General features: G+C 40.1%; 1 protein-coding gene across 2 annotated transcripts in view; it reads right to left on the reverse strand.

Moving 5' to 3' along the window:
• The window catches only part of STK38 (serine/threonine kinase 38), a 38,724-nt gene that overhangs the window by 3,381 nt on the left and 22,209 nt on the right, over positions 1-13,134 (reverse strand). For both annotated transcript variants that reach the window (XM_033101515.1, XM_033101509.1), the window contains exons 7-12: positions 12,323-12,477; positions 8,594-8,696; positions 7,693-7,754; positions 1,640-1,757; positions 447-570; positions 150-245 (exon numbers count right to left, since the gene is read on the reverse strand). In XM_033101515.1, the coding sequence (XP_032957406.1) occupies positions 150-245; positions 447-570; positions 1,640-1,757; positions 7,693-7,754; positions 8,594-8,696; positions 12,323-12,477 (658 nt within the window). The remainder of the gene's footprint in view (positions 1-149; positions 246-446; positions 571-1,639; positions 1,758-7,692; positions 7,755-8,593; positions 8,697-12,322; positions 12,478-13,134) is intronic.

A 13,134-nucleotide genomic window follows, 5' to 3' on the forward strand; every position in this document is an offset into this window, starting at 1 on the left:
CTTACCATGAATTAAAATCAGGAAAGGACCCCGAGTTTCTAAGAAGCTCTCTTCTCTTACTTGGTTTGCCAATAATGGTGCTTCCAAATTAGTATTAAGCAAACTACAGACTTTCTGAAACAATCCTGAAAGCTTTTGTATGGATATACCTGATATGTTCCCAGTCAACGCCTTCAAAAAAAGAATTACTTTTGATTTCCTCAACTCCAGGGGCTCCAATCCTATGTTCCCATTCACAGCAGAATCTGGAAAAGATAGCAGCCTTTCAGCATACCTCAAGTAGTCCCTTTGGAAAAAAAAAAGGAGCAACCTCCCCCTTTTTAAAAAAAGAGAGGAAAGGGAGGAAGCAGGCAGCAGGCTCAGGAAATAATGAAAGCTTTAAAAAAATATGGATTCACTCATGTCAAAAAGTCTGGGTGGGAGCAGAGGTGTTCTCTGACCGATACCTCAAAATGAGATCCTTGGCTTTCTCAGAGATAGGAACTTCTGGAGGAAAAGTCAAAGTTTCTTTCCAGTTCATCACCTTCTTATATGTCTCTTGAGGGGTCTCAGAACAGAAAGGTGGGTAGCCTGCAATAAAAAAGGAACTTCGGAGCTTTTGCACCCCAGAACTTGGAATGTGACTGAGGTTATTCTCCTTAATACGATTCTATGTATCTTTAATGACCTTGTATGTCCTTCCCTTCATGAAATGGACAGGATCTTCCCTCATCCCAGACAGCATCTAAACCAATACTTTAGTTTCCCCAAACGCCTAAACCCACAGTGAAGCTGTGTTTCTGGCACCACTAGGGAGAACGCTAAGAGCTGGAGCTGGGAAAAGAAAGAAGGACACAAGCAGAGCTGCAGATGTGGGAGCCACTGTGACCAAAGAAGAAATGAAAGGATGAAACATCATTAAGGAATGACTCCCTTCAAGAACATCCTCACATGGCTAAAGAGCCAAACAAGTTGAATAAGAAAAAAGCGCAGGTTGGAAAAGTGACCACCTTCCCTCTTTTGAGAACTACAGACAAGAGGATAAATGCTCACAAAGATGGCTCCACCGCCCCACACCGGTCACCTCCTCCTCCACAGGTACCCACCCCCTGCTCCCAAAGACCACCCAGCAGCCAGATGCCACACCAGTCACCGCACACTCACTTGGTACCCACAGATACGCTTACTCTCCTAGTGTTCTCAGCCTCATGGCCCCCACACGGCTGTACCCCCTAAATACACAGACATACCATCTGAACAAGAGGGGGAGAGGTCAGAGTGTTCCAAGCTTTGAAGGCCCTGAAGGGAAGGGGACAGCAAACATGAAGTAATGAGTGCGGGAGGCAATGCCCAGGAAAGCTCTCCACATACAATGGGTGTTTAATAAATGCCAGTGACTGAAAGAGCTGCTAGCCAGAGAGGATGAAAAAGTAGAAGAAAAACATGGTAAATGATCAGCAAAGCAACCACAGGATGCCAGGATGCCAGAGAATACAGTGGGATACATTTCATGGCCAAGAGTTTTCTACCCGGAAAATTCTCCTTTGAAAGACAACGGGAGGAAGTGCTTAAATCACCCCACATTGAAACCGAGTTTATTACCAGTGTAGGGATCTTTCCTAGCTGCACAGACAAAGCCACCTGAACGCACGCGACTTACCGATGAGCATCTCATACATGATGACGCCGAGCGACCACCAGTCACAGAGCTTGTTGTACCCGGTCTGCATGAACACCTCGGGCGCAATGTAGTCAGGAGTACCCACTGTGGAGAAAGCCTGAAACACGGGCCACATGTCAGGGCGGCCCGGCGGGCAGAAGGGTGCCCAGGGGTCCGCTCCAGAGACGGGCTCTGAGGACCCCCTACAGCTACCCACAAACTAAGCAAGCAGATGGCCCATTTGCCAGAGCACTTCCCAAAGGAACAATACAGCTTTGTCAGTGAGGAGAGACCCCGAAACCCAGAGTTCACTAGGTCAAAGGTAGCTGCCGTAACAGCTAGTCGCCTAATTTACTGAGCACCCAGGAAGTGCCAAGCTCTGTACTTCTCATCTACTTATGACCCTATTCGATCCTGACTCAACAATGAGGATTCCTATGAACCCAACTTTGCAGATGAAAAATCTGACACCCAAAATGGCTTGCCCAAGGCCACTAGTTAAGTGGCAGGGCGCAATTTGGAAATTAAATATCTTGCTCCAAATCATCCCTCTTTCCACCATATTATTTCCTTTGAGAAAATCATAAAGGGAAGTTTTATCACCAAAGCTAAAATTACAGCCTATAGGTCAAAGGTTTATAAATGCTTATTTACCAAACTTAATTATTTATATAAAGAGTTCTTAGAGGAATGTCTTCTAAATGCAAGTAATCCGGTCTCATACACCAGGACCGCAATACTAGGAGAAGTACAGCCAAAGCCGTCCAGCGTACTCAGCACGGAGGCTTTACCACGTGGCAGGCTGGAATCTACATGCTTTCAGTATTATGTAACTTCTCAAATTAAAAATTACAGCTGTGTTGTCTTTTAAGAATATTTATTACAAGATACTGCAAACATACAGAAAAAAGCACAGACATTATAACACACGTGTAACCATTACCTATGTATTAAAGAGAGGTTAAATAATCTGCCATATTTGTCTCAGATCATGTCTTTTTAAAAGAAATGAAACTGAAGAAATGAAATTACAGAAGTGCTTAAAGCCAGAGTCCCTCCCGCCCTCCCTCCCTACTGAAGTTAAAACTGCCCTTAAGCCACTGTGCTACGCTTGTATGAATAGTCACATAAATGCCATATTACTTCTTGTATATTTCAACTTTTAATAAAAGGCTTCATACTGTACTGTATTATTCTACAATGCTACAGCTGGCTGGCTTTTTGTACTCCAATTATCACTGAGTTATTCATGTAGCTCTAGTGCACTGCTATACACTATGCCTTTACACAAATGTCAGTGTTTTTTATCATTCTCCTGTAAATGGACACTTCTATTGCTTCCAATGTTTCTCTATGACAAACAACACCTGAAAAAGCATTCTTGTAACACCTCCTGAGCACTCGTTCTCTAGAGGATGTAAGAGAAGTAGTGTCTTCTCTGGGCCTTGCCTTCCGAGCATCTTCTACTCAGACATCTTCCAATTGTCCTCCAAAGTGGTTACCCGTATTTAAACAGCCTCAGTGGGCACAACCTCCTGACGTCCCACATCTCAGCAACACTTGGCTTTGTCAGACTTTCTAATTTTTACCAATCTGATGAGTACGAAATGGGATTTCACCGTTTTAATTTGCATTTCCCTTATTTCTAGTAAGGTTGAGTGCATGTTCATATGTTAATTATCCATTCAGGTCATTCTTTTTTGAATTCCTGTTCAGATCCTTTGCCCATTCGTTGTTTCAGTTGCCTTATATTTTTTCTTATTGATTTGTAGGAGTTCTTTATGAATCCAGGACATTAATCCCAATTCAGAATATGAATCCTTCATAGTTTTACATATTGCAAGTATCTTCTCCCAGTCTGAGGCTTGTCATTTTTATTAGGCTATTTTTAAATTTTCATTTATTTATTTATTTATTTTTAAGGAGGGCGCAGCTCCCAGTGGCCTATGTGGGGATCAAACTGGCAACCTTGGTGTTATCAGCACCACGCTCTAACCAACTGAGCTAACCAGCCACCCCTTATTATGATTTGTCAAATAATGCAATATTTATCGCATACCAAAATGTGTAATTATTAAATTATAAAGTGTAATAATGAAAATGAATACCCATGGGTCCAACTGAAGAACCGAAATATGACCGGTGTCATTAAAACAAAGCATGTACTCCTTCCCATCTCATTCTCCTACCTCTCCTAACATCATGTTCAATTTGACCATTCCTCTGCTTTTAAAAATAAATTTAATTTTGCCACGTGTCTCTCTAAACGAGACCTTATTTACATTTGTTTTTGAGCTCTGTATAAATGGTATCATTCTACATGTAGTCTTCTGCTGTTTGCTTTTCTCTCTTAATGTTTTGTTTGTAAAATTGATCCATGATGTCATAAGTAGCTGTCGTTCAATTTTTTTCACTGCTGTAAAATATTCTATTCCAGAATGTAACCATTTTCCTGTTGATGGACACTGATTTATTTCCAATTTTTTTCTATTATGAAAATGCAATAAACATCCTTATACAAGTCTCCTGGTTCACAGGTGCAAGAGTTTCTCCAGGGCATATGACTAGGGGTAGAAATGCTGGGTTGTAGGATAAGCACATGAACTGTAAGATAATTCCAAAGTAGTTGAAACATGTGACTGTCTTTTCCTTTATGTCTTTCAATATACAGGAGGTTTTTTTCTTCAAAATAGTAAAATACATCAAATTTTTCTTTATGATTTTTACTTCTTGTATCATATTTAAGAAATCCTTCTTTACTCTGAAGTCAAAAAGATATTACTATCCTGCATTTTCTTCCAAAATTTGCAGTTTTACTTTCCATCTACAACATATTTTGTGAATACCATCATGCAGAAATCCACTTTTTCCATACATAATTGTACATTATTTCCTTTCAAATACACATATTAAATAATATAAATGCCAGTTTAAAAAACAAAAGCTTTAAAGTCTGAAACATGGATTGGGCCCTCCCCAAGGAGCAGAAATATTTTCATTCTAATTATAAAGGTTAAGAAACCACAGAAACCCTTCAATTTAGAGTCTAGATTTATTCCAGCAAAGCCTAATGTTAAGTAAATCTTATTTGTTCAAAGATTTCGATTATAAAACCAGAGACCTGTTGCCACAGCTAAAGAATTCCTTTGAGATGCTAAGGTGTTAAAAAATTCTTGAAGGAGTTATAAAATATAGCCAAGAGCAGGCACAAAGCTGTGACACAAGGCCGTGCTCTCTTGGGGATGACAGCCCCATGCCTCAGCTCACACTTCACCACACTGCTGGTACCGAGTGGGAGGTATTTCTATGCTAAGGACTGTCCCGTCCCAAACCTTTGTCTATTTTCCACACCAGCGTGTCCTCCCACTCCAAGCTCTTAATACCTCAAATCTGTACCCGCTTTTTCTTTTTTTTATCTGGGTATTTACAGTACCAGTTAGAGTTGCACTCTGGAAGAGCTTTGTTGGTTGTTAATAGTCCCTTCAAACACAGGATGTGTTCCAACTTATGATTTCATTTAGGATTTTAGGGGAACTAAAGCAATTTCATTTCCTACTCCATCACTTCTGTAAATTCTACACTGAAAAAAAAAAAATTGACAAAGATCAGATGCCCAGATGTACTTCATCTCTGACCTCTGTGGTTTACTTACTTAAAGCTGACACATACCTATTTCCTACACCAGTTACTGAGGCCTAAGGTTACCCAAGACCACATTTTAAAACATTATAACATGATTTAAGCTGCCCATGGGTGAACCATAAGCCTCTACTTTATTCAGTGATTTTCAATGGACTGAAAAGTAACAGGCTGGGTGCAGCAACATGCTGGGCTTAACCTAGAGCAGTAAATTCATGTTAAGCTTTAACTAATATTACCCTTCCGACTTGATACAAGCTGAATGGGATCACTTATGATAGGTCAAAAGCAGAGTTAATTGACCTTTTGAAGACTGAGATGTGGCTTTTTTTCAAGTTATCAAAATAGGTAATCTGAAGATGACCTTAATACGTTTCCATTTCTACTACAGATAAAATAAAGAGGCAAGAACCTTAACCACAGCGTGAGAACCTCAGCTTATTCAGATTTAAAAAAAAATTTTTTAACTATTAAAGGACATTGAACTCCAAATACAGAAACTGTGAGATCTCCTTCTTTACAGATCTATAAATGGTTCCTAGTAAGTCTGACAGGCCCCTTTGGTGCTTGTCAAAGAGCATAAAGCATAAGGATAATTTAAGGTTTTCAAGCTTAATTACCCCTCAAATAAATATTAGTACAATGGCCAAAGGTTAACTCTTGGCTTGCTTTAAATAAAATCACAGAAGATTCCTTACCTCTTGTTAGATTCCAAAACATAGGTAAATATCAGTTTCCCAATGATGCAGGAGCTATTGTTTAAGAACGTCTTCCTTGGAGGACCTCAACCTTCACCGCACAGAATCACCCCGAGTCCTTTTAAAAATCAGATACCCAGACTATATACCCCAAACCAACTGAATCAGAGTCTGGGGGTGCGACCCAGACATCAGTATGTTCGCAAGTTCCCCAGGTGATTCTGATGTGCAGCCAAGGTTAAGATCTAATGTTCTATGGAGAGACATAAAGGAAGCATACGACCAAATCTGCTCCTGACATTCCCTAACCCGCAACAAGCTATGTAAACACTCTTCAACCACATACAGAATCTAGACATTTAAAGGGGATCAGAGTTCCTAAGGAAAAGAGACTATGCTGTGACTATACCAAACTTCAGCATCCCCAAATTAATGTGGGAGAAAGATGATCAAAGATTAATTTCAGTTACTGCATCTCTAAAAGTGTTTAGTTTAAGTTAATGCCTCTCCCAGGGCCCATGTTTAACATAAAAATCATAACACTCAAAGTGTGACCTGAGGCCCACTGATGGGCGTCAAATAAATTAAAAAAAAAAAAAAAAAAAAGCAAGCCTTTTCCTTTGATTCTTTCCTAAAGAATCCTACTGGCTTCCATTTTCACATACGACTGACACTACTTACTAGGGACTATCTAAGTGAGCTATGAAAGATACTAGAGACCTCTACTTCAGGATTTTATTAAAAAGCCTGGCTGAAAAGCAGTACCTGGCAAACCTGCCAAGTTACTACCGTATACACTGCCAAGCAGAAATGCCGCCGTCTCTAAGTAACAGATGTACATGAGCATCCTTCTGAGTTACTCACACTGCCCACTGCTGCTATGCTTGCTTTCTACCGACCAACTGCTAGTCTAGCTTTGCCCTCACCAATTTCATTTGCTCTGGGTTTCTAGCAAAGCCTAAGTATGCAGTGATACACATTTCTATTATCTCTGGTCAATAATTTTCCAATAACTAGACATTAGGACATGTACACGTACACTGCACTTCAAATATGAACCAATGAATCAGAATAAAAGTTTGCTACACAGCAATATTTCACTGGTGAATTTGGATTATTTAAATAACTTCCAACATATTATCAAGGTAAATCCAATAATGTTGTTTTTCAAACTTGTGGGGCATAATTTTATGTTTGTACACTCAAATACTTACAAAGTAAGTAATGAGCACCTCCCTTAAATTTCTCACCAATTTTTAACACCAAGTAGGAAAGGGTGGAGCAGGTAAATTGAGGAGTCTCGATCTGCTGAAGTGAATCAAATTTTAAAAGTTTGAGGACCACTGCCTTAAGGCCCTGGGGAGGTATCGGTACTTAGTTTCATTTTGAGGAGAGACTCCAGCTTCAATATCACCCCTTTACCACTATAAAGAGAAAAGGTAGGACAGGAAGGAAAGGGGTTGTCACCAATATAAAAGGTCAGAGTGAGGTCATCCACTGAAAATGTCACAACCAAAACAACCTCATGTTATCTGCCCTCCTTCAAAAGATTACTTTTGGGGCTACCAACATAATAACAGTGCTCTATTAAGGTCATCTTAAAAAGCAAGGGATGGATATGCTGCAAACATTTATCAAATGCAACTTTATGAGCATATTTTTTGTACACATTCATACTTGGTTTGTAGCATATAAGAAGCTACAGGTATGACTTACTAGCTGACGTCTATTTCTTTTCCAGGTTTCTGCTTTCCTTTTGGAGTTCATGTTCTGGAAAGCTAAAAGGAGAGAAAACAAGTTCTAATCAAAGTTCAGACAGGAATGTTTACTACTCTTTTAGACTCTGATTCAAAACACATGAGACCCTAAGGTCTGCTCATCAATAACTCTGATGACACATCTCCCAGCAAGCCTGTAAGTCCAAATCGGAGGCTCTGGAGCATTTACTCAAAGACACAACGAGAGCTGAAGCAGCCCTTCCATGTGGATCACCTGGCCAGAGAGGACACGGACAGGTCTTAACCAGAATTTCAGAGAATTTACTCAAAATTACAGGAAATTCAGTCTCATCAGAAGCAAAGGTCCTAAAGTGGACCTAAAATATTCACAAATTCTCAAAATTACCGTCCAATTTCCAAGAGTAATAACTGTTACATAATCAGAGCCTTCTGAATTTATAATACATTATTTGACATAAGCTCCTCTACGATGAACTGTAATTTTACTCCATAGTCTCAATAGTTTGATAGTGCTAGAGTGAAAGCAACACTCATAAAGATAAATTCCTTTCTGCCGTGACAGAAAGAAGCACCAAGGATAAATCTCCTGTGGAAATGTTCCCAAGACTTTTTCCTCTATGCCCCCAAATTCCTCCACAGGGACCTTCTCAGGAGAGCTCCAAGGCAAGCTCTTTCCCACACCTGTTTTAACACCTTTGGTGGCACTCATCTTGCCTCACCGTACACAAATCACAGGCAAACCTGGGAAGATTTGTTTAACTCTCAGAAGACTCAAAGTGAGAATCTCCTCACCTGTCCTGCATATTCTGGTTACCAGGGGAACAGCTCTTCTAGGCCCAGGTAAGGGATAAAAAGATTAACATCACCGTTAAACTTACTGAAATCACTGGGGAGGCTGTGGTTCAGATTCCTATAAAATTCTGTCCTATGTGCTTTCTTCAGTCCGGTGCAAAGGCCAAAGTCAGAAAGTTTCACATGGCCCTACAGGGAAGAAGAAACAAGATGATGGATGGATGAATATTCATGGACGTGGAACACAACATTCACTTCTCCAGCTCCTTGCAGCATCCATTACAGCGCCACAGCCAAAGTATGCCACCCTTTTTTCTTTTATTACAGGGAAAAATATATAATAGCAAATAAAATTTTAAAAGATCACCCAAATCCTATTATACTAATAGAGTATCCTCATTTTTATTATCTTATTTTTGTCCAAATATAAATTTTTAAACATAGTTGAACCCTCCAGAGCATCTATAGATAATTATATTCTTCGGTTTCTATATAGTCCTCAAAATTACCATTTTTAATGTTTACAGATAATCCTCAAATGACTTAGTACATCCTTGTTTACCCAGCCATCCCCCAATACCTCCATTTCCAATTGCCCACTCCATTCCAATTCTTCACTCGCATGTAATTGGATTACAAGCAACCCTGTGACTGAGAGCCAGTGTTCCCAACCCTCACCCTGCCTGGTACAGAAGATAGTCTTAATGAATGGTTGTTAAATAAGGAGTAAATGAACAAATCTTGGTTCATATAGCTTGAATTATTTCATTTGGATAAATTCCAAGGAGTAAACTATTCCAAACACAAAGAGAATAAACTTAATTACATAGTTACTGATAAATGTTGCCATCTTGCATTCCAATCACGACTCTCTGACTCTATCATTCCCTTCAGGAAAAACTCACACCTCGGGCCAGACACCATAAACTGTAGTGTCTCATTTATAACTCTTAAGCCACACCTCCCAGACTCAGTCATCAAAGGGCTTGCTGGGAAAATGGCAGAACCAAAGCCAGAAATCAGCATGCTCTTTCTCCCCAGACCAGGATTACCTACCCTCTCCACTCCCCTGATCTCATCATCCTAACCATCCCCCAATACCAGATGCTCACTTCATTTCCAATTCTTCACTCTCATGTAATGTGCATTACAAGCAACCCTGTGACAGAGGTCTCCAATCCCCTGATCTCATCTGGAAAATGGGGACAATGACGTCTTCCTGGCAGGAATGATGAGGATGAATGCATACAAGGCTCCTAACCTGCTGCCTGGCACATAACTAGCCCTAAGAAACAAGCAGGTGTTCTTGGAGTGGTAAAATTTTAAGTAGAGGAGGAGGTAAAACCAAAAATAGGGGAGAGAATCCTGATGCTCAGAGAGCTACAAGCTCAAGGCCACACAATAACAAGGGGTGTGGCCACCATTTGAGCATCAATGATTTCAACATCTGCGTCTTGCCCTGATAACCACCTGCCTTCAGGCCCTAATAAACAAAGGTCCCAGGGTACAATGCTAGAGGAGCTTGCTCCCTTCGGTCAGGTTTTATGTTGTTTTGTTTGGTTTTTAAAGAAATCCCATTAGGTTTGGCTGTGTGCACATGCGCAACAAGCTCAACTGCCAAACAAAGACAGCTTTGAGACTATTAACCTGATCTTTTTTTTTCAGATCTGCAAATAACTTGTTCTACAAGCTAAGGAACAGAGTTTAATTTGTAGTTCTCATAATGACATGTTTTACCAGGACACCACTAAGAAAGGAGTGTCTTACAGAGCAGTGCCTGGAGCAAATGCTAGTCTAGCCTAGATTTTCAGTTTCAGGGAATATTGTAGCTATTCTGAGTATACAGCAAAAACACAAAACGTCTACATTTTCACTTCTACAATCTACATGGCTGACCAAATAAATGAGCTCGCTTGTGAGAACATTTTTCTACAAGTTTGGGTTAGTATATTACAGAGAACAAATCTGCACCTAGCAGGGTTCCCATTCCTCCTCAGCTAGATTGAGTCACCGAGTTCTTGACCTTCAACCTCCACTGGACCTGAACATACGCGCAGACTACAGGGTACAAGTAAGCCAGCACTAAGGCACCTGGGGTACAGGGCCTGGGCACGTGAACCCAAGACCGCACAAAGCAGGGCCAGGGCTTCATTACAATTATATAGGAACTTAATCACATCGAAGAATACTCCCGTATACATAAACATTTTAAAAGCAGAATACCTAGCTATTTACTTTTTTTTTTAATTTATTGAGGTGACAATTGTTAGTAAAATTACATAGATTTCAGGTGTACAATTCTGTATTACATCATCTATAAATAAATCCCATTGTGTGTTCACCACCCAGAGTCAGTTCTCCTTCCATCCCCATATATTTGATCCACGTTACCCTCTTCTCCCACCCCCCCATTTACTTTTAAGATGCTAACTGTATATAAATTATTGATGCAAACAGGAAAGGTATTAAAGCTATTATACCAAAATAGTGGTTATCTTTGAACGAGAATATAATAGGTAGTTTTCTTCTTTATAACTCTCTGCGTTGTTCAATTTTTCTACTATATGTGTGCATTATTCTTTTTTTGTTGTTATGAACCCTTCAATAGTATATACATATAAATCACCCAAAAGGATGCAACTACAGAATGACAGAGCTGTGTTTGAAATGAGGGCTTTAAAAGAACAGGGTTTTTTAAAACAGCCTTCTGGTTGTTCCTGAAGACTAAAATATACACACACAAATGTAAATACACACATATATATTAATATTCACGCATTATGTATACATGTGTATATATGTATGTATGCTTATGTGTATGTATGTAGGGGGTGAATGTGAAAGGAGCGAACAGTTATCGTAGGCTGTCTTTTTTCTCATAATGAAGAAAAAGGCTATTAATCAGAAGAAATTGTCTGACAAATCTCCTGCCCTCTTGAAACAGAAAGATAAAGGTTTTCAAAGAAAGTAGACCAAAATTTCAGTTTTTTCAAAGATAGCAAGCAAGTTACCAGCAAAAAAAAAAAAAAAATATCCTTGGAATTAAATTTACTTTTCTACTTAAAAGAAAAATTCAGCCTACACAACAATTCAGTGTAACAGAACCTAACATTCTGGAATTTTAGAGCTGGAAGGAACTTTGGAGCTTCTCTGGATCAATATATTCACTTTAGAGGTAAGTGAGGCCCGGAGGGCATAGACCAGCAATCTAGCAGCACAGGGATTCTCTCCAGATGTGCTGTGAGTTTAAGAACCAAACAACTAACGTCATTTGCATGTCTAACGATAAATATGAAGAGGCCATTACAGAGGCTGAGCAGGCCTCTTCAAGCAGAAGGCATAAGATGTGGGACCCACACTTTGCGACAGCGCTGCTGCTGCTGTTGTGCCTTATGTCCTGGTTCTGGGCCGGGTTCACCTGATGAGGCTGCCCAAGAGGGGGGCTCTCAATAGGTGACGCATCTGTAGAGCTAACTGTATGCTAAGAGAAGGGGACTGTCTTTGGCTTTGTTACAAAACAACCTTCCAAATCACTTTTACTCTTAATCATTTTCAGAAACGTCCTTTATTTTTAAGAGAAACATTCAATTAAATTATAGAATCATAAGCCTTTCAGAGAAAGGAAGTTAATGGCAAACTTACCTGGAGAGAGGGGGAGAGAGAGAGAGAGAGAGAGAGAGAGAGAGAGAGAGACAGAAACAGAGACAGACAGACACACACAGGTAGGTCCCGGCCCCACAGGCAGCACAGGAGCTAAAGGAGAAGCTGCTCAGGTTGGTGAACACATGCAGTCATGCTGCTAACCCCCAGGGTACCTTGCTGTCCAGGAGAAGGTTGTCTGGCTTGATGTCTCTGTGGATGAATCCGAGTTGGTGGATGGAGTCTATGGCTAATACTGTTTCTGCTATATAAAACTGAGTCTCCTCTTCTGTCAGGGTATCTTTCTTCATCAGTAGGGTCATCATGTCCCCTGGAAACAAGAAGATACAAAACCACCACACACACATGCACACACGCGTACACACACACACACACACACACACACACAACACATAAGTGCCAGTTTTCAGATCTGACTTCCCTATCTGCCAACATAAGGCAGGGCTAAACAGACCTGTGCTGTGTTCCAGAGACTGACCCACACTGCCACTCTGGGTGGAAACGCTAAGCAGTTTCCAACACTTAAAAGGTCAAATTCACAGCCACAGAGAGCAAAGCCCTTTCACCCAAGCTACCTGATGCTGACCACTGAGCTAGGATATCCATTTCACTTTAAGAGAAGAAAAGGAAATTTCTCTGACACCGAAAAACTAAACTTGCTTAGAATAAATTTTGAACTGGGGGAAAAAGCTACTTCACTTTTAACTTTGTCTGCACAAATATCTGCAAACTTCTCTGTACCTAGAACCAAATGGCATGTCCACACTGTTTTGCTGTTGTTACAGAGAGAGGCTGAAGTGCCAAACCAAATGTAAACATTTGGGGAGGCTGAAAACAAGCTCTCCAATTTCTGCTTACAATAACTAAACATAAACAAATAAAAAAGTGGGATTTTAGGTAGCAAAGTGCTAGTCAACAAAAAATAAAAACAAACTGAAAATGCTCCATACTAGAATGTGTAATAGCT

Source organism: Rhinolophus ferrumequinum, chromosome 3 (genome assembly GCF_004115265.2).
Source record: "Rhinolophus ferrumequinum isolate MPI-CBG mRhiFer1 chromosome 3, mRhiFer1_v1.p, whole genome shotgun sequence".
NCBI classification, from domain to species: Eukaryota; Metazoa; Chordata; class Mammalia; order Chiroptera; family Rhinolophidae; genus Rhinolophus; species Rhinolophus ferrumequinum.